This window comes from Phragmites australis, chromosome 8 (genome assembly GCF_958298935.1).
Source record: "Phragmites australis chromosome 8, lpPhrAust1.1, whole genome shotgun sequence".
In the NCBI taxonomy this organism is placed as follows: domain Eukaryota; kingdom Viridiplantae; phylum Streptophyta; class Magnoliopsida; order Poales; family Poaceae; genus Phragmites; species Phragmites australis.
In genome coordinates this window covers 5,160,412-5,182,728 of record NC_084928.1, presented here as the reverse complement: position 1 = coordinate 5,182,728, position 22,317 = coordinate 5,160,412, and the positions used below count along the sequence as shown (strand labels likewise).

The following is a 22,317-nucleotide window of genomic DNA, read 5'->3' as shown; positions in this document are numbered from 1 at the left end:
ATCCCCAAAAATCACTTGGATTTTGACTTTTCTCTTTAAAAGTTATTTTGTTGCAAAAAAAACCCTCCAAAAGTTTAATTTTGTTGAACTCCCTAAAAATTCAAAAAAATAAAAAAAAATCATAAAAAAATTCTGAAAAAACTAGAGATAATTCTAAGACCTTCTGTGAAATTTGTTTTAAAAAATAATATCCTTTGCATCATATTTCATGGAGAGAAAGTTTGGAAAAAAAGAAAGAAAAATATGCAGCTCATTTATTAACTCGTGTTATTTTAACTTTGTCATGTCTACCATTATTTTTCCTACACAAATAATTATTTAAGTAAACTAATAAAAGTGGTTTCACTAATTTTAGAGATGTTATGAATTAGTTATGAATTAATCTATCTGCAACACATTTACTCGATCCTGCATGTTACAATACCTATTTCAAAATTTCATGTATTTTTAGAAGATAAGGATCATGTAAGAAGACTAAAAAAATTTGTTTCATGATTTTTGGATTAGTAAATAAGCTGCACGTTTTTCCTTTTTTTCAAACTTACTCTGCATGAAATATGATGCAAAGGATATTATTTTTGAAAAAAAAATTCACAAAAGGTCTTAGAATTGTCTCTAGTTTTTTTTTGAATTTTTTTTATTTTGTTTAATTTTTTTTGAATTTTTAGAGATGTCTTTGCAATAAAATCAAATTTTTAGGGAGTTTTTAAAAAAAACAATTTTTAAAGGGGAAAGTTAAAATCCAAGTGATTTTTAGAAAGTTTTTGTATTTTTCCCGAGATAGAAAGATGTCTTGATATAAGCTGAGAAAGCACACTATCATCAGTTATAGATCCAATAGATCAGTCTTAAAGTATGGACCCTCCAATACAGCAGAATCAACAGAGAACAAGTACACACAAAGAAAATGAAAAATTGTGAAAAAGACCTGACATGGTACTATGCTGTACTTACTGTACTATTGTAGCCTTCAGTGTTATGTCAATCATAGCTTGGGCCATATGTGGCTACAGGCGGCCCATACGAGTATCTCCATTGGTCGCATGCCGAGCATTTATCAAGCTTAGTGCTGTTCTCTAAAGTACAAAATTTAAAGGACCAGGTTGTGTACTTTGCCATTGCAAATTTAGGTTTTGCCGTACCACAAATTTCACAGATTGGAGCCAAAGGCTGCAGAAGGTCAGATTTCAAAAAGGTATTAGAGAAAAAATAGTAATAATTAGAATTAGAATGTGTAGTATAAAAAATTAGAGTGGATCATCAGTTATAGATCCAACAGATCAGTCTACTAGCTTTAAGCATGAAACCTGCAGATTGCAACTATATCTTCAGATAACAAAAGCAGCTGGTCTGTCATGACTCAAGAGGCATACAGTTACCATCAGGTCCACAGCTAGGCATGAATTCTTCACATGTTATGAGTTAAGAAAATAACCATTACAAGAATTGCAAACCATGATAGTTTAATCTACCCCTTGTGATTAATTAACCATGATGTGACTAGCAGATTATTATAAGCTCAACAAAAAACAAGAATACCTAGGAAGAGTATGTTTGCATTGATAGGAAGAAAAGCACACAAAACCTACATGGCGAGGGTGCACCCACACCTCCCATCAACTGAGTTATACTCAGTTCCTATTAATACAAGCTCAACATTAGATATGCATCCGTAGCTTGGATATGCCTAGTCATCGAAACAGGCCAGTTAAGTAAGTGCCTACTGGTGTTGATTATATGCATCGTGTTACTGTGATGGGTGAACATCAAAGAATAAGCTTAAAAGAATCACAATGAAAAAGATTCAATGAGAACCTCCTACTGTAATATCAAAGAGATTTTGTAAAAAAATAAAGCCTTGTGCTTAGTAAAAGATCTTGCCACGATGCATGCAGACTCGCGGTTAGGCACTTCAACACACAGTATTACAGAACAAGGTGAACTAAGAAACTTGCCTGGTTTAGAAGAGTACAAGCACCACATTCCCATAGTGAACTATTGCTTGTATCAGTTGCTGCTCTACATGAAGAGGAATCATCTTGTGCTACCCTGTGAAATCCAGATGAAGTGCTTGATTCCGCAAAAGTGTTGGAAAAGCTACCCTTTGTGCTTTTTCCATCCATTGCAGTCAAGTTAGGTGATTCTTTGAGAATAATAACATCATCCGAATCGTCATCAATACCAGATTGATCATGGGATCCACACCACAAATCATCGTACATTCTCCTTTCAGCTGCCATTGCGGCAGCTTGTACTGGACTAAGTGCACTCATAATATCATTATTTCCACCCAACTTTCTTGGTCCAGATGGCAATAGAGCTCCATTCCTTGCCCGCTTCTGAGCAGCAGCTAATGTAGCTTGCCGAAGAGATGGTGGTGGTGGATGTACTGTAAATCCACTTAATCGCCTGCCTGTACCATCAAACCCTTGTCCTGTTCCAGTGGTACCCTTGGAAACAAGTTATTCGCATTCCTGAATCAATTTTCATAAGCAACAGACACATGTCTCAGTATAAAAAATAAGGTAAAATACGAGCAAAACAGAAATTGCATCTGACACCTCAAAACTTACTCAGAGAAAATTACGAATGACTGAAAAGGATATGCTTATGAAAGATGAACTACAAAGGATATGGCAAACTTCAGTCAAATGCAATAAAAAAACTTATCAATTCGCTTCCTCAAAATCCTAAACATCCCACTAAATAGAGCTTGAGCGAAGATCAAATCAGTGAACAGAAACTGCAGCACTAAGCTACATAGTCAGGTTACTTTTGGTAGGGAATTTCGCACAGGCAAACCTCCATTACAAAGGCCCTGCCACTGCCAGGCTGCCACAACTTTCTTTCAAATAGTGTCCAGTGTCCTAATCACGTCTGTCTTCTGATTTTAATACCCCATTTTGTGTTTCTGTTCGGCAAACACAGGCAATACCCTTCTACCCACCCCAATCCTAAACTCTCCAGTTGAGTGTATCAAACAATACAAAGTACAATAGTTGAGTATGTGAAGTCAGAATGCTTTACATTTACAAAGACAGAAAAAGAGGTTTTCATTAAAGTATGTTTTTGCACGGAACAAAACAAGCCCAATTTATTTCAACTGCTAATGTCCTAATGCTTATATTAAGACATCGAAACAAACAAACAATCTTAGGTTGAATATTGTTAAACTCAAGTCACTTTAAAGAAGGTTTCTGAGAAACATGCCAATTTGTTTGGGGTTATGTACCTTCCCCTTTCTGTTTCAGATGACCTAACTACAGCATCATTACAAGTGTGCTTTCGAAAAGGGAAATTTTGATATATGCAAATACAGATCATTCCAATTGGCAGACGAAGGAGGTTTGGTTAGGGGTAAAATTTTCATGAAGTACAGTAAGCTTAACAATCCTCTTTCGGAAGTGCCATTTTACGAACTTTCTCCGTTGTAGTTGCACTCTCGCAATTTACATGACTTGGAGTTGCACTATCCCAATTGACATGACTTGGTGTTGCACTCTCCCAATTGACATGATTTTGAGTGGCACACTCCCAATTGACATGATTTGGGGTGGCATATATCAAACTCTCTCAAGAAGCATCAACACAAGTCCCGTTCTCTTGTCCTGTCAAATGATTAGATTTTCTAGCAGCAGCACAAAGCACACAACAAGCCACGCACCTTGCGGAGCTCGTCCCAGAGCTTGTAGAACTGTGCGTCGTGAGGCCCGCGTTGGTTGTGGCAGAGCTCGTGCAGCATGGTGTCGAGCACCTCCTCGTATGGGATGAAGTCGTGGTCGCGGCCCGCGCGTCGCAGCCGCAGCTTGACCTCGACGCCGGCGCCGACGTTGAGCCCCAGCAGCCTCGGGTTCCGCGGCCTAACCACACACACACCGCCCGTCACAGACTAGGTCGATTAATCGATCGATCGATCAGTAGGGACGGACACATCGACGGGGAGGAGGAAGGTTAGGATCAGGGTTCCTGGGGGCACGGGGCGCTTACGAGAACTCGGAGAGGACCTTGACGCGCTACTTGCGGCGGCCCATGATGGGCTGGACCTACCTGGCGACGCGGTCGAGGAGCGCGCGGGCGGCGGGCGCGTCGGGCTTGGTCTTGAGCGCGCGGACCTCCCACATCTTGTGCAGGTCGCCCACCTCCATCGCCGCCGCAGCCACCGATCCTCACCGACGGCGGCAGCGCAATTTGAAATGGATTGGGGGCGGAGAGGCGGGCGGGGGCCGTTTATACAGCGTCGTGCGTGCGTGCGCGAGCAACTGCGCGACCGGGGGATTCTATTGTGTTGGGACTTTGGGTTGTTTCGAGGCACCGGTTGTGTTTGATTATTCGGATAAGATTTTATGGAATTATATTATATAAGTAAATTATTTGGATGGGATTTTGTATAATTATATTATATAAGTAGATATAATGAGTTGAGTTTCTGTTTAGCTGTTAAATCTGATACCGTATAAATAGATGTAAAAATTGATACTATAATTGATTACCTATATGAAGATGATTTTACGACACTGACAAGCAAATTTAAGTAAAATTATATATTTATATCCGTTAAACCAAATTAAAACAATGAATACAAACAACTAAACACACTTCTCCTTAATACTGTATGTATCCATGAAGTCACGCTGAGAAAGATTCAAATAAACACACCCTGTGAAACGAGATTCGAGGAGGGAAGAGCGGCTGCTGCAAAAGAACGGCTCAAAAAATTGTTTGGTGACACGAATTAGTAACCGTGAATTTACTATTTGGCAATTGCTATATATAATATAAGTGAGCCAGATAATATTACACTTTGTAATGCGAGAATTTCACTAACAATCTATGCAAACGTAGGGAAGAAACTAGGGTCCACATGTCATTGATTCAGGTAATCAGGTTAAACCCTCTATGCCCAGTTACTCAGTGGCGGAGCCAGCGGAGGCTCAAGGGGGTGCTGATCTCCTTTATCCAAAAAAGTTTCAAACAAGGGGTGCTGATCCTCTCCTTCTTCTTCCATCTCCTCTTACATTATCTTCTCTCTAAAGAAGCTATATGAGAAGTTGTAAGCTGGCAGAGGGTGCTGCAACACTCCCAGCACCCCTCTGGATCCGCCCCTGCAGATACTCTCTCTAATCACAAAAGAGTATCTTTTTAGAATTATATGCAATCAACATATTTAAACTTTATCCATCAATATTTTAATATTTTTATTAAACTTTGATCAACACAACCGGGAATAGTAGTTTAAAATTATTACAACTTTGCTATATTCTGTAACATTTTATATTAGTACTAAGTGATAAAATGATATATTGGTGAACTATCGATGTCGAAAACAATACTCTTTCATGACGGGAGAAAGTATAGCATTAAACTGACTGTAGGTTCTTCGGCAAAAAGAAACATGATCATTTAATTTCCCTCTTCGTCAATAGAGGTCGTCTAATATTTAGATAATGAAAAAATCTTCCGACAGTAACTGTTTGTAATCACACCTCCACAGATATCGACACTTCAATATGAATGGACTCCCGATTACTCTTAGCTTGACTCATAGTTTTCTGATTAAATTGCTCCGATGTATTAAGCTGATTTTGAATCCTTTCCTTTTTGTCCCTAGCTTTGGGTTTATTTTTATTTATTTATTGAGAAAATGAGAACAGAAACAAACACAAGCAACAATGCGGTATGTTTTTACAAACCTACGGTTGTAAAAAAAACCGAATAGAAAAATAATTTCTGCAGGGGACGAGAGAACGAAGAATGGCAAGGACACTGCGGAGGAGGTGGCCGTCGGAAACTGAGACTTCACCACCGGATCAAGCCCCCCAGCCACCGATTGGAGACTCCGCCGCCAGACCGAGCCCCTGACGGCTATAGTCGGAAGCTCGCCCTGCTTCTCTTCCATGTGGCCGTGCTCCCCATCCGTACAGCGGTGAAGAGTGGAGGCAGCACAGCACAGAGGTCACGGCCTCATGGGATAGATCGATCATGGAGGCTTGAACGGGAACATGCTGCTACCACGAAACCGGCACTCAAAGCGACACAAGTGAGCGAAAATTCCAGCTGTTTCAGTAAGTATTTAACGAATTAACAGTATCTGTAAGCGTACCCAGCCGTCCTAGCTCAGTCGGTAGAGCGCACGGCTTTTAACCGTGTGGTCGTGGGTTCGAATCCCACGGACGGCGTCCTGACCTTTTTTTTTTTTTTTCATATTATAGTTTTATTATATTAAAAAAACTTAGTAGACCCTGATCTAACTTTTAACTAGCTATGGATGGTGCATGTCGACGTGCATTTCTGCTCTTTTGTTTTGTGTCTCCATGCTTGTCCTAGTTAAAGACCAAATAACAAGACAACCACTTCGGTTCGCTCTTTTTATTTCCTCGAATCCGCTGAACAAGGGTATCTGGACTGCTACTGAAATCTCCGTCTTCTTCTCCGATCTAGTTGTTTGGATGATTGATCTCGTCAGATAGGGGCGGGTCCATATGGGGTTAAAGGTGTACATATATACATATTTATTTTTTTAAAAAAAATTATCTATATGTTTCACCCCTCTGAGAATCGAACCTAGGATGCCACACTGGAAGCCACCACCATTTACCTCTATTAAGAATTTAAGATGTCCTATTGGTGATAAAAAGAGCGTCGTTCTAGATTTTCATGGGGTATGACCAAGTGGGTAATGTTAGGTGAACCAAAAAAGTTTGACATATTATCTTTGCAGAGCTAATTTAATTTTCCCTACTTTGAATTAAGGCTCTATATCACATAGTTAGTTGATATATAGAAATTATTTTCTAAATATAATTACGGCTTTCTCGAAATGAAGGTTCCTTTGTCATATGTTGTAGGTGTGTCTAATAACTGCAGTGTATAAAGCTTATATCGTCATAATTTGACTGGCGTTGACATGACCACATATTACAATCCACCACTCATGCTACTATACATAGAGGCTCAGGTGTTCTTAAGGCACAAGTGACAATCACGTGTGTAAGTACGTCGATTCTTAAGAGACTGAGATCATATAGGTAACTACTAACGACCGCATCGTGAGATGGAGAACAGCAGCAGCACTGGCGCAAGCAAGACGAGAGTCGCAATAGCGGGGTGTGGCTTGGGTGCGAACTCAAGTCTGAAGGGTAGCAATGGCGAGGGCGCGGACATAAGCAAGACAGGTCACACACGGCTGCACGTGCGAACACCAGCACGACGGATATACACAACTAAATTGAAAATGCTGACCCCATCATTGTCGCAGACATGTCGTCTCTCGATCGGTAGGTAGCAGCAGTTGAGCATTGCCTTCTACTAATTTGCATTCTCCGCCTTGGCCTTTTCTGTTTCCCTAATGTTAGCACTATTCTTCTGGATATGATCGGATTTGTAAGCTTCTTGCTGAATTTATATTAATTTGGTCCATGCATGTACGTTCTTGACGCTGTGTTACTGGGCAAGAGACATGCGTCACGTGCGCGCGGATGAAACATGTACTGCATGCATCTGCATTTCGTCTGAGGTCGACCTAGTTTCACTGCTATAGAAATGATATTTACTTTCAATTTTAAAACTATCTTTACTATTGATTTTGAAACTGATAGTTAAATAACACATAGTAATAATTTTTGACTATCGTTATCGACTCGTAGACCGACAGTGAACAGTGATAGTCTTTCCCTGGATCGGTATTTTTTATTCGAAAAAGTGATTTTTTACACCAGCGCTGTTGCAAATTACAAATCATGCGATTTTTCATGCGGTTTGTGGGACTCTAAACTCGAAACCTCTCGGCTCGTGTGATATGTCCTTACTATCTCACCATAGAGGTACAAATGATAACAATAGCATATACAATCCTTTTGATCTCTTATGTCTGAAATTTTAAACAATTATTTGAATATCTAAATGACTTTAGATGAAAAAGTTTTAAGTATAAAGTTGAAGATCTAATCGAGAGCTATAATTTTTATATAAAATTTATTCACATCTGACTTTATATAAAGAAGTTATAAATTTTTAAGATAATTTATCATCTATTACGAACCAGCAGTGATATAATCATAATCGGTTCGTAATTAGAACCAACAGTGACAGCTAAGTTTAACTGTCAGTTTATGACTAGAACCAACAGTGATAATCTAGGTATTACTACCGAACGATGCCCTTACCCAATAGTAAAGCTACAGTAGGGTATTACTATCGGCTCAAACTATAGACCAATAGTGACGTCCTTCATCACTGTTGATTCATAAGTCACATTAGCTAATTATTCCTATATATTTTATAAACCGATAATGATATTTTATCGCTGTCGACTTATTAGATACGGATAGTATTGGATCAATATATATGATCGGTTTTGTAAGTAGTGGTTGCTCATGTAAATATTTATATGAGCTGACATAGTGTACTACCCCTCCAACAACTACAATGAATATTTTCAAGATGTTGGAATAAAGAGTAATTATTTCATGGCTGATCACTGAATCTCTAGTAAAAACTTTTTTACGGTATTCTCTCGCAAAAACCTCCTTTTGCGAATAAAAACTTTTTTGACGGTATTTGTCGGTGACATGAGAACTAGGGGTCCTCGAGTCCCGAGACCAGGACACAGCAGAGTGCCGCGTGGCGCCCTCCCTCAGGGATTATCTTCCCGAGGTCCGAGAAGTCCAAGTTCCGGGAGAGGGTGCTCGGGGCCATGAACAGTGGTCCCCGAGTACCCGAGTTCTCCGAGGATCTAAGAAGTCTAAGTTCCGGGAGAGGGCACTCGGGGCCATGAACAGTGGTCCCCGATGACCCGAGCAGGCACAATTTCGGGAGAGGGTGCTCGGGGCTATGAATAGTGGTCCCCGAGTACCTGAGTTCCCCGAGGATCCGAGAAGTCTAAGTTCCGGGAGAGGGCACTCGGGGTCATAAATAGTGGTCCCCGAGCACCCGAGTTCCCCGATGACCTGAGCAGGCACAGTTCTGGGAGAGGGTGCTCGAGGTCATGAACAGTAGTCCCCGAGTAACCGAGTTCCCCGAAGATCCCAAAAGACTTAGTTCCGGGAGAGGGCGCACGGGGCCATGAATCGTGGTCCCCGAGCACCCGAATTCCCCAAGGACCAAGAAAAGGCATATCCGGGAGAGAGTGCTCGAGGCTATAAATAGTAGTCTCCAAGCACTCACAGTTCCCCAAGAACTTAAGAGGCCCCTTGCCGGTGGACCCCACAAGGGCTCAGCGGTGAGGTGTCAATGGGTGAGAGACCCGATGCTGCATTTAAGAGGGCGCGTGGCCTGTCACTTCCAACCACTCCCCCACGCCTGTTGTCAGCCCCTGCCACTCCCTGGCAGGGAGGGGTGGGGACATTTAATGCGGCGGGTCCTATCGCGCGTCATCCAGTGCGTCTCGGGATAACGTCGCAGGGCTCGAGACATATCGCCTGCCGCTCTGCTGCGTCAGGCTCGCTCTGACCGGGCGGGCACGTGGGGTTGCTCTGTGGCTGCCCGGTGGGTCCTCCCCGCAGCACCCGCTGAAAAGCGGGATGATGACGATAGGACCGGACGGGGGCGCGTTTTCAACCCTCCCCGTAACATCAAGCTACAGCCCATGATGGTTGCTTTCCATTTATGGCGCCTGGTAACTCACGCCATCCTTTCTGGACACGCTAGCCGCCCCGACGGGGTATAAAAGAGGGGCAGGCCCCCCAGAGAAGAGGGGGGGGGGGTCCAAGGACGAGAAGAACTTCAGTAGACGAAGAACACGAAGCACGAAGCTCTAGACTTAGACAAAATTCCTTGTAACACAACAAATCCTCAGAGAGACATTCTCAGAACATTTATAACATACACACAAGAGTAGGGTATTACGCTCCGTGCGGCCCGAACCTGTCTAAAATCCGCTGAGCATTTATTTCCTCCTGCATCCGATCATCCACTCCACCTGCATCTCATTCATTCTCATTTATTTCACGTACGAGGTGGACTCAGAATCATCCCCCCCAGCCGAATCTCAAAGGGGGTCCCTCCAGATCCCCGCTTGTGGAGTTCATCCTCCGACAGTATTCTCTCGCAAAAAAACTTGATGGGTGTGTCCTCTGCTACTTCGACCATTGATGGTTGCAAGGGGCTGCTGTGAAAAGCTGAAACATTGATTCATGTTATCAGGTATCATAGGCTCTGCCCCCCCCCCCCCCTAAATACCAGCTTAGGCCATCTCCAACGAATCCTGTATCGAGCGCAACTGTGTGTTTGCCGATCTATCTCAGTCCGTATGTTAGGGGATGTTGTAATAGTATTATAGAGGATAAATTTTTAAGTATCTGTTAGAGATGACCTTACCAGGTATCTGTATGATAACAAGAGCATGCATGCAAACTAGCCTGGCACAGCCAAGCTACAGTGAAGCTATTGAATGTTTGGTTCGAGAGATCAAATATAAGTAATGTTTGTCTTAAGAGGGTGATTTTTTTAGTCTTTTTCGAAAATAATTATTATAAATAGATTCTTCAAAAAACATTATGAAAAAATAGATCTTTTGCACGGCGTCACAATCTTTAGCGTTGTTGGTCTATTACACACCATCTAATTTAACATCGTACACGTAATATGTACACTGAAAATCATCACTCACCTATTATAACATGAAGCCACTGTCCTTTGCGCTCGCACCACCACCTTTAGCACCATAAATGAGTGATGTAGAAAAGTGAGGCGTGGGACTCACATAAGGAGGAAGAAGAAAAATGAGGTGTGGGACTCACATAAGGAGGAAGAGGTAGTGACGGATAGACGGGCTTCGATTTAGATTATTTCTAACAGATACTCTAAAAATTCATTTCCTATAACACTATTACAGTATCCCTAATACTATTATAGTATCTTCTATTTTTTTCATCTCCAACAAATACCTTATTTTTTACCTTTTATTACTCTCTTCTCCTCCTTAGACCCACACGCATACTCTATGAACAGTGATACGAGCTTCTCTTTCCATCCGCAAAAATGCCGCCGCTTTTGCCGATCCGGCTCTCATCCGTATCCCTATAGAGTGAAAGCCGATTCTGCTGGAGCTGAATGCAAATGGGAGGAGGAAGCATTCGTACAGCATAATGATACTGCTAGCCTTTTACCGCTTCTGCTGTGATATCCTTAGGGATAAAAATAGTACGAGAAATTTTTATCCCATTCTACGACCGTTTTCTACTTTTTTTTCTCAATCATTTTCGTTTTTCCGGTTGTTACGCGGGAACGGGACGTTGATGTCTGAAAACAGGTCGAAAACGGTTTTACTGCCCTATCCGCCTGTTTTCTCATAATCCCGTTTTTAGCCGGGAAAATCCCGTTTCCTCGGAAGGAGCTTGATCTCGGAAGTCGCAACGGGTGCCGGAACAGGTCGACCACGGCGTCCCAGTCGGGCTTCCGGACCTTGGGCGGCCGTGACGCCGTCGGCGACGAGAGCGGCGGGAGGTCAGGGAGGCCCCGGAGGAACGGGAGCAGGTTGGAGGGGCTCGCGTTGTTGGTGCTGTTACTGTAGGTGTGGAGGCGCGTGGGGCTCGGGAAACTCGACGGCGCCGGGCTGGCGTGGTAGGACGGCACGGGGCTCGAGAAGCTCGACGACGGCGCGCGCAGGAGCTACGAGGACGAGCAGGGGCTCATCCTCGCCGACGCAATCCCCGCGCCCAACGGCGGCTTGCATCCCTGCCAAGAACCAAGAACGCACGGGAAGTCAGCTCAGCTCCGTCCAGATCTGCGCACGCATGACGGCATTCAAGATCCAAGAAACGGGGAGGAGGAGGCGCAGCAGGTCCAGAGACGAGATCAAGCTCTTAATGGAGCATCAGCTCTTGAGTATAGGTTTTCAGTACGTGTATTCGTGAGCAGTGAGCTGGAGATGGTGGCTTCAAGTTTGGTTTCCCAGTTTCATAAATCGTTGAGACTGGAGACTTGTTCCTCTGTAGATGTAGATTTTTGGTGGTGTACCGGTGTCTTTAGTCTTAGATTGCTCTGTAGTGGCTAAGCATTCTGTTGTAATAGGGTATTTTAATAAATTCACTTTCCTCATTATTTTCTTTGCAATATGGAACCATAGAAGTAACTAGCTATGAACATGTGTCTATTGTATGTTACCGTTGTTTTCATGCTCGATGGATGGATTGTCGTGCTCTGATCAAGGCAGGGATTTGAACCATTGTTGGCTAGTTAAGTTTGATTGATATTTAGGAATGTTAAGTTTGAGTAAAAAATAAGATTCATATTGGCTCGTAGTAATAGACTTTGTCCATGTATGGATTCCTGTCCCGAATAGGTTTGATAGAAAAGGCCATGGTAATGCAGCTCTTGATTAGAGGGTTGGAGCAGAGAGAAAGGAGGGTGTGCACCTAAGGCACCCGCAGTCAGAGGCGGACACCAAGCGGGCTAAACAGCGAGTTTGATTTTGTTGTTGCTGTTAATTTGAACAGTATGGAATTCTATGACCGGTATCGCCTTATATTTTGAGGCTCGGTCTTATTGATTTTATTCATTGATTTCCGTCTAGTATCATATTTTCGTATAACCGGCAATCTTATATCTATTTTCGTTTACTTTCAGTTGAAAAAATATGAAAGAGAAAGATTATAGGTTTTTTAATGTTTTCATCCGTTTTCATCCCTGCCCATCAGCCCTGTTTTCTCCCCTGTCCCATCCACCTTGCAGGACCGGCCAAACCAAATCGAGCTTGGTGACATCCAAATCGTCCTCTGCCCACAGTCGAGCTCGGCGACGCCCAATTCGAGCTCTCCGCGTGCTGTGCTTCGGGACAATGAGGGGACTGGCCGGTCCTGTCGCGTCGGGAATTGAAGCTGCGGTGGCCTCGACAAGGTCCCCTCGCGTCTGGGCCGTGGTGGCCGAGGCCGCACGCGAGGTCGCTGTCGGTGTCGGCTAAACAGTCTAAATCCCACGGGGGTTCTGCACAGGCGAACAGGAGGGAAGAGGAAGAAGAGAGGTGAGACCGTGAGGGCAATCGCTTTTTTACCACCTATCGGATACCATCCGCTAAAATGCTATTCTACCAAAAGTTCACTTCTAAATGCCACCGGTTCCGCATGTCATTGACCAGCACATGAACAGTACTTTGCGCTAAAAAAAGTACTAAAGTTAAAAATCTTGTGTAATTTAAACTTAAAAAATGTCAAAAATATGTTGATTTTTTACCTACTCTATAATTCATAAGCAACCTGTTTTAATTAGATTCATCTAAAAATCTTGTATAGAATTCAAACTGAAATTCCCCAAAAGGTATTACTTTTGCAATTTATAGTAATTTTTAAGGCTAAAAAGTTCTAAAAATCTGAGAAAATTCACTAATATTCCTCTAATATGATGTACTAATTTATAAAATTATCTGTCACTCTAAGTTATAAGGTAAAAAAGTGAATTACTGCTACTCTGTTCACACTCTCACGAGACATGTAACAATACTAACAGTTTACATGTAGACTTGCTAATAAATTATGCATATAAGTTGCTATAAAATATTTTTTATTAATATTGTTATCCCATCTAAAGTTTCTACACAATCTCTATGTAAGTTGTTACGTCGCCATAAGTTGCTAAAACATATATTGAAGATAGCCCATGAAGTTATTTGTGTAGCAACTACAGCGAGTGTACGGTAACATCTTCAGTGCATGTTTTAGCAACTTATGGTGAGGTTACAACTTATGTCAACTTACATAGAGATTGTGTAGAAACTTTAGATGAGATAACAATATTAGTTAAAAATATTTTATAGCAACTTATATTGATAATTTATTGGCAAGTCTACACGTAAGCTGTTAGTATCATTACATGTAACTTGCCAATGCATATAAAATATCTTCAAAATGCATGTTGAAAATATTTTTACAAATTTGTTTGAATTAAAAAGAGAATATCACATGAAAGGATAACAATGCATATAAATAGAGCATTACAAAGGAACTCACTTTTTCACCAAATAATCTAGGACTGAAAATATTATAAATTAGTTTATCACATGAGAAAAATATTAATAAATTATCCTTGATTTTTTTGGAATTTATTTGAGACATTAAAATTTTCTAGAAGTTATAAAAGTAGATTTCTTTCGAGAATTTTAATTAAATATTAGCTTAGGTTTTTTGGATAAAACAAATTAAAATATGTTGCTAGTGAGCTCTAATTTGCTTATAAAAATATTTAGAATGTTTGTACCATCTTTATACTTGAATAAAATCAAGAGTTAAATGAAAAAATGATCACACATGTGCTTATACAGAAGGAACACGTCACAAACAATGAATAAGAGAGCGCCACATACGGAGAACACGACGTGTATACCAAAAGGTATCACCGAAACAGTGGGCAACACTTTTTGGTGGGCCCACCAGCGCAAGATCTCGCATGTTCAATAGGCGAGAGCAAGATCTCACCCGCTGAACAGGCGGCACGTGGCTTGACTACATTTTTCATATTATTTAATTTTTTGACCGGTGGGGCACATAAGTCACCACATGTTTGGACGGTAATCTATTCTTACAATTCGTTAAAATGGTCATATAATTTTACAAATAATGAGAAAAATAAAAAAATTCACGACTTCGTAGCATGTTTCTCCGTACGAATAATGAATTCACAGTTCGTATATCACCAAACAATTCTTTGAGCCGTGCTTTTTGCAGCAGCGGCTCTCCACTCTTTTAACGGCGCCTTCTTGCGCGACCTTTTGTAGAATGTCCGTGCGGGATGGGGCTCCAGCCCCCGCAGGTTTGACTCGTCCTGATACGGTGGTGCACGTACGCTCGCGAGCCGTGACCTCTGGTAGTCTGATAGGGTGGCTCTAGCTTTTAGGTTTATTTAGTTAGAGGATAAGATTGAATTAGATATGATTATTTATATTTTTGTTAGATGCAGAATTTTTTTTTATTTGGTACGTAAGTATAGATAGAAAGATTTAATTTTTTGTTTGGTTAGATACATAAAATTTAGATAGGTTAACCAATATTTATGGTACTTAGTGTAAGTGGAAATTTTATTTATTTTTTAGTTAGACCGATAGAAGTTATGTTAACCAATATTTTACCGGACACGTTAATCATGTATTTAGTTTTTTACTAAAATATAATATCTTGTGCATGCAGATGCCGTCGCCGAGGCACTGCAGGGACGGATCATCACCGGACCGCTGTCGATGGGTGGCGACTTGCCAGTCGTTCACCGCGTCCTTTAGCTGCGTGCACTCTACGTTTCGTCGGATCGATCCCGGCCAGGGCCCCGCGACGTCGTGCGAAGGAGCTCGGTAACGACAGATGCATGAGGGGTTGAGGGGACGCCCCCCCGGCCTGTTATTGGAAGTCTCTCCCGTGATTGAACTTTGTAACAGACCCTTGACTTGACTAGACTAGAGTTTGCGTCCGTCCCCGGCCCACTCGGCGTCGTTCTCTCTCTCTCTCTCTCTCTCTCTCTCTCAGTGTCTGTCTTCTAAAATGGCTATATATCGTGTCCAAAGCCAGGGCTCATCACTGTCTCGCTCGCAGCTAGCCGCGCAACCACCGATCACGACTTCCCGGCCACATGACGACGCGTACGCCCAGTAGTGGCACTCCATCTGCCTACTTCACCGCCACTGCCGCCGTCGCGCTCATCGTCTCACTGCTCCTCGTCGTCGGCGGTGGTGCCCATGTTCCCGAGGGAGCGACGGTGCCGGTTTCGCCTGATGTTGCCGCGGCGGCGGGGACGGTGCTGGTCCACGTCGGGGTGATACTCGACCTCGAGACCGCGCTGGGGAAGAAGGGACTCCTGAGCGTGGAGATGGCGCTGGAGGATTTCTACGCCGCGCACCCAAACTTCACCACGAGGGTGGAGCTGCACGTCCGGGACTCCAACCGCGACGTCGTCAACGCCGCATTTGCAGGTATACTCATTTATCACGCGCTTCTTCCACAGCTCCAAAGAATTTCTAGACACTAATGTGTCGGTGGGGAAGCGCGTGTCCGCGTGTAGGAGATCTGCCTTGTATTCTTAAGAAATTGGATATTTTTGTTGGTGTTTTGATCTCGGTTCCATCGTAAGTTAACCAGGGACGGAGGATCCAGCCATGCGCTTTGATCGGGGACATAACAAATTTTTTTTAGTTATAGTCACACCCTATGAAGTATTATAATTGTAGGGATAAAATTGACGAATAAGGTGAGATAAATAGATATTTTAATAATTTTTTTGTGAAATCGATGATATTTTTCTATTTGGATCACCCAATATACTCAAAACTCAAATGTAAGTAAAAATAGAGAGAAATTTTAACAAGATAGTATATAAACCACATGTTATATTTAAGATCAGTCTATGTGTCTTAGTATTGGAAAGATCACAACTTGCAAAGAAACAAGAAAAGATGAACACTGAGCAACAAAACTCTCCAAATTGATTGTCTAGAGGCAAAAGAATTTAAGACATCATCACATAAGTGTATGTATGCGAATTTTATTTCTCTAGCAACAAAAAGAATGATCTCACAATATGCTAAAATTTCAGCAAAAAAACAAAACGAAAATCAAAACCAGAAACCGAAAAACTTGCAATAGAACAAATAGAGAGAACCTAGAAGGAGGTGAATTCAAGCATATTGTCGATGTATCAGGAACCGGGGGTCCCTGAGTCCCGAGGCCAGGCCGGCCATCCGCCACATGTCGCCATCCTGCGAGGTCCCTCCTGCGGGGTGAGGAAAGTTCAAGTCCCGGGAGAAGGTGCTCGGGGCCACAGTCATCGGTTCCCGAGCACCCCGTTTCCCCGACGATCCGTAAAGTCTAAGTTCCGGGAAGAAAGTGCTCGGGGAAGTGCCCAGTCACCCCTGAGCACCCTAGTCCCCCGACGACCAGAAGAGCTAAGTTCCGGGAGAGAGTGCTCGGGGGCTGCGTGCGGCAGCCCCCGAGCACACGGTTCCCTGAGGGTCAGTGTGAAAGTGCTCGGGAGAGAGTGCTCGGGGCTACACGTGGCAGCTCCCGAGCTCTCGGTTCCCCGAAAGATCTGTGCAAAAGTGCTCGGGAGAGATTGCTCGGGTTGCACGTGGCAGCCCCCGAGCACTCGGTTCCCTGAAGGTTCGTGCAAGAGTGCTCGGGAGAGAGTGCTCGGGGAGGTAAACAGTGCCCCCGAGCACCCGGTACCCCGAGAGCAAGGATAGGCATTCTCGGGAGAGAGTGCTCGGGGAGGTGAACAGTACCCCTGAGCACTCGGTGCCCCGACGACCCCGAAAGGCCCCCGAGGGGCACGCCGATGAGGTGTCAATCAGTCAGAGGTCCGAGGCCGCATTTAATGAGCGTGCGTGGCCTGACATCCCCAACTACTCCCGCCGCAGTGTCAGTTCCTGCCATGCTTTGGCAGAGAGGCGTGGGGCTATTAATTGCACGGGTCCCGTCCCGTATCATCCGGTGTGTCTCGGGATAACGTCGCTAGGATCAAGGTGTTCCGCCTGCTGCCCTGCCGTGGCAGAGGAACAAGACAGGGCGGGCACGCCGGGTTGATCTGTGGCTGCCCGGTGGGCCCCCTCTACGGCGCTCGTTGCCAGGGCGTTTATGGTGACAGGTGACTGGGCGTGCGCCGCGTTTTCCACCCCCCGGTCACTTCACCCAGAAGAAAATGATGACGCCTTCCCCAGTCATGGCGTCTTGGAACTTGTGCCCCCCTCCTTCCCGTTTGGGGCATGTCGCAGCCGGCGAGTGCTTAAAAGAGCCGGCAGCACAGAAGAGAAAGATAGACCCAAGATACATCCGAGACATCCAAAGGGCTCTTAGATCGATCCGAGACAGAAATCGAACAACCCGACGAGCGAGCAAGCAATAGAGCAAGAGACCGCAAGCATCGAACACAGAAGCACCAAGAGCCGAACCATAGTCCCCGCCCAAGAACAAGGAGTCTCAAGCCCTTAGTTAGACAAATATTCTTGTAACCAGCAACATCCTTGAGGGACTTCCTCAGGATAATCATTATATCCATACGGGACTAGGGTATTACGCCCCCGTGCGGTTCGAACCTGTCTAAATTTCCGGTGCATTTACTCCTCTTTGCACTAGATCATCACCCCCATCCACCGGCCATTGCATTTATTCTCATTCATCTCTCCGACGAACTTATTCAGAATCATCCCCCCGGCCGAATCTCTAAAAAGGGGTCTCTCGGGATCCTTGCGACATGAGTTAATCCTCCGACAGCTGGCGCGCCAGGTAGGGGGGAATATCCCTGAATCTGTTTGTTTGTTTTCTTCCACAGGAAAGAATGGCTGGTGGTCATCGCCTCCAGCGTTCCGGCTCCAGTTCCAGTGAGGAAATGCAGCCCCTCGCACAGGAGGTCCTAGCCGCTGCTGCGTCCCAGCAGCAGCCGCAATCTGCACGTGCGGCTTTCCCCTCCCAAGGGGACCAAGGCGCTGGGCCCAGCAGGGCTGCCGTCGCAGCCGTCGGTGCACCTTTCGACCCCCATCAGGTGGTCAAAACTCCGGCCGCCAGGTCCGCCTCTGGACAGCGCCGGGTGCCACTCCGGCGTAGACTCGCTTTCAGCGAGGCCGGCCCCGGGAGTGCGCTGCTTGCGACGCACGCTCTCCTCAGGCATCCGCCTGTCCAGGCGACTCCGGAAACCCCGGAAGGCCGCTGGATCCAAGAAGTCGCTGCCCTGGTCGGCACTGCCCGCCGCCAGGTGCTGGCCGGGAATTTTCGCGCCACCACCCAGCGTGGCGCCACCCGAACCGGCCCATCAACGAGCAACGTTCGCACAGGCCGAGGGGCCTCCAGGCGGAGCGCCACCCCCCTGGCCACGTCCGAAGCCCAGGACCTCCGCTTGCGTCTCAACGAGCGGAGGGGCCACGAAGATGCGCACGTCACTCTCGAGCGCTAGCGGGAAACCCAGCAGGAGGCCGAGGCTGAGGACCAAGCTTCCTCTTTTTCGGCCCACGACCGCCAGGATTCCCCGGCTCGCCGGCGTTCTCCGCCAAGGAGCGCCGCCCGCGCCACGGGGTACAGCACCGGCTGCCGCGCTTTCTCTAGTGAGCTCCGACGGGTCAAATGGCCCTCCAAGTTCCGCCCTGAGCTGCCGGAGAAGTACGACGGGTCCATCAACCCCGTCGAGTTCCTCCAAATATACACTACGGCCATCCAGGCGGGCGGAGGCAGTGAAAAGGTGATGGCAAATTATTTCCATGTTGCCTTGAGGGGCTCTGCCCGTTCTTGGCTCATGAACTTACCCCCAGGATCTATTAGTTCCTGGGATGACCTCTGCCACCAGTTTGTGGCTAATTTTCAGGGCACATTCACGTGCCCCGGCTTGGAGTGCGACCTCCACGCCGTCAAGCAACAGGAGGGGGAGACGCTGCGGCGCTTTATTCAGCGCTTCAGCCAGGTCCGCAACACCATCCCGCGGATAGCCCCCACGCTGTCATCATCGCCTTCCGGCAGGGCGTCCGCGACGAGCGGATGCTTGTAAAGCTAGGTACGCACGAAATCGAAACCACTGCGGAGCTCTTCGCACTGGCCGACAAGTGTGCCAAGGCGGCGGAGGCCCAGGTGTGGCATGCTCTGCGCCCCGCCGCCGACCAGCCAAGTTCTTTCCGTTCCGACAGGCGGGAAAAGAAGAAGAGAAGAAAGCACGAAGCCGCTCCTGTCGAACCGGCCCAGGGCCCCGCCCATAGGCCGGCCCAAGAGCCCGACCGCCGGCAAGAACGCCGGGCGACCGCCGACAGACAGCCCACGCCCGCGAGGGCCCCGGCCAGGGCCCCTCCTCGAGCCCCGGCTCCCGCTAGGGCCCCGGCACCTGCAAGGGCACCAGCTCCCGCAAGAGCCCCGGCTCCCGCCCGGGCTCCTGCTCCAGCGAGGGCCCCTGCTCCCGCGGGGCCCGAGCCAGGCAAATGGTGCCCCATCCACCAGACCAGATGGCACGATCTCATGGAGTCTCGTACAGTCAAAGGCCTCGTCGAGCAGCGAGAGCGGGAGCGCGACGAGTCCCGTGGGGGAGGCGACGCTGAGGCCGCCCCCGGCAACGCCGGGCTCGCCTTCCAGGAGCCCGAGCATACCGTCGCCTTCATCGACGGAGGCGCTTACACGCCTTCCTCGCGGCGTGGCATCAAGACCATGCGGCGCGAGGTGTGCTCGGCAACCCCGAGCGAAGAGGTCGCTAGGCCCCTGAAGTGGTCGGACGCTCCGATCTCATTCAGCATAGCCGATCATCCTGCCAGTACTGCAGCCGTGGGGCGACTACCCCTGGTGGTGTGCCCCACCGTCTGCAATGTCAAGGTCGGCAGAGTGCTGATCGATGGGGGTGCAGGCCTCAACCTCCTCTCCAAGGAGGCGTTCGAAAAGCTGCAGGTGTCCTCCAGGCGCCTAAAGCCGTCGCTTCCGTTCTGCGGAGTGACGCCAGGGCACTCCTTGCCCCTCGGGCTGGTCGAGCTACCCGTAACCTTCGGGAGTCGGGACAACTTCCGCAAGGAAAATGTCCTCTTCGACGTCGCGGAGCTCCCCCTCCCCTACAACGCCATTCTCGGGCATCCGGCGCTCGCTAAATTCATGATGGCCTCGCATTATGCATATCTCACGGTTAAGATGCCGGGCCCAGCAGGCCCCATCTCCGTGACCGCCGACTCTGGCGGCGCCGTCTCCTACGCCGAGTAGTCATACATGGCTTTGGTCTCAGCCCAGGCCGAGGTCGAAGGCTCCACAGGGGGCCCGGGACCCTCTTCATCCAAACCTCGACTTGCCGCCGACGCCTCTGTTCCTACGAAGAAGGTCGTGGTGGGCGAAGGCGCTTCCCAGGTCTGTTCCGAATCGGCGGTGATCTAGGCAGCAAATAGGAAAGCGTGCTCGTCACCTTCCTCCGGGCTAACGCCGACGTGTTTGCCTGGCAACCGTCCGACATGCCTGGGATCCCTAGGGAGGTGATTGAGCACCACTTGGCTGTGCGTCCGGACGCACGTCCGGTGAAGCAGAAAGTCCGGCGGTAGGTGCCCGAGCGCCAGGAATTCATCCGAGAGCAAGTCAGCAAGCTCCTCAGTGCCGGATTTATTCGAGAGGTCCTCCACCCCGACTGGCTGGCAAATCCTGTTATCGTCCCGAAGGCCAACGGCAAGCTCCGCATATGTGTGGATTACACCGACCTAAATAAGGCTTGCCCTAAGGATCCTTTTCCCTTGCCCCGCATAGATCAAATTGTAGATGCAACTGCGGGATGTGATCTTTTATGTTTTTTAGATGCAAACTCTGGGTATCACCAGATCTGCATTGCCGTAGAGGACGAAGAAAAAACTGCTTTTACCACCCCGGTGGGGACTTACTGTTATATGTCTATGCCTTCTGGTTTGCGCAATGCTGGGTCTTCTTTCCAGCGCGCCATTCGCATTACCCTTGATTCGCAGGTTGGCCGCAACGTCGAGGCCTACATCGACGATCTCGTGGTCAAGTCCCGAGACCGCGCCACCCTGCTCGACGACCTTGCCGAGACTTTCAACAGTCTCCGCACTACCCGCCTAAAGCTCAACCCCGAGAAGTGTGTCTTCGGGGTACCCGCGGGCAAGCTCCTCGGTTTCTTGGTCTCCAGCCGAGGAATCGAGGCCAATCTAGAGAAGATCTGCGCCATCGAGCAGATGCGACCCCCGGCTCGACTCAAGGAGATCCAGCGCCTCGCCGGCTGCATGGCGGCCCTCGGGCGCTTCATCTCCAAACTTGGAGAGCGGGGGCTCCCCCTCTTCAAGCTCCTGAAAAAGACCGGTCATTTCGACTGGACGCCGGAGGTCGAGCAGGCCTTCCGCGATTTGAAGAAGTACCTCACCTCACCACCCGTGCTGGTGGCTCCCGACGAAGGCGAGCCCCTGCTACTCTACGTATCGGCCACTCCTCAGGTCGTAAGCATGGTGTTGGTGGTGGAGCGCGACGAGTGCGCGGGGCCAGGTGCTGGGTCCCAGCTCCCGGCCGCCCCCGGGCACTCCCCAGTCCTCGCGGCTCCCCCCGAGCAGGGGGTCGAGCCCGAGCACTCGGTTCCTCCCGACCTGGGAGTCGAGCCCGAGCACCCGGTCAGCCCCGACCTCATCGCCGAGCCAGGGGGCTGCGACAGCCCCTCGGGTGAGGTCGCGGTCCGTGCCTGCCGGGTACAGCGACCGGTGTACTTCGTCAGTGAAGTCCTCCGGGAGGCCAAAACAAGGTACCCCTAGGCTCAGAAGCTGCTCTACGCCGTCCTCATCGCTTCCCGGAAGCTGCGCGACTATTTTCAAGCGCACAAGGTCTCGGTGGTTACCACGTATCCACTGGGACCCATCCTCCGGAACCGAGAAGGCACCGGGCGTGTTGTCAAGTGGGCGGTGGAGTTGGCGGAATT

At 47.3% G+C, this 22,317-nt stretch overlaps 1 protein-coding gene, 1 non-coding gene and 1 pseudogene across 2 annotated transcripts in view; 2 read left to right on the top strand and 1 right to left on the bottom strand.

The window, feature by feature from the left end:
* Positions 1-842: 842 nt before the first annotated feature.
* On the bottom strand, positions 843-4,272 carry LOC133926398 (DNA-dependent metalloprotease WSS1-like; annotated as a pseudogene).
* Positions 4,273-6,103: 1,831 nt separating this feature from the next.
* TRNAK-UUU (transfer RNA lysine (anticodon UUU)) lies at positions 6,104-6,176 on the top strand. Its single transcript has one exon. It is a non-coding gene; the product is annotated as a tRNA-Lys (tRNA).
* Positions 6,177-15,374: 9,198 nt separating this feature from the next.
* The window catches only part of LOC133926397 (glutamate receptor 2.3-like), a 36,443-nt gene continuing 29,500 nt past the window's right edge, over positions 15,375-22,317 (top strand). Inside the window, 1 exon segment of the mRNA XM_062372325.1 lies at positions 15,375-15,886. Coding sequence (XP_062228309.1) covers positions 15,547-15,886 — 340 coding nt within the window. The 5' untranslated portion in view covers positions 15,375-15,546.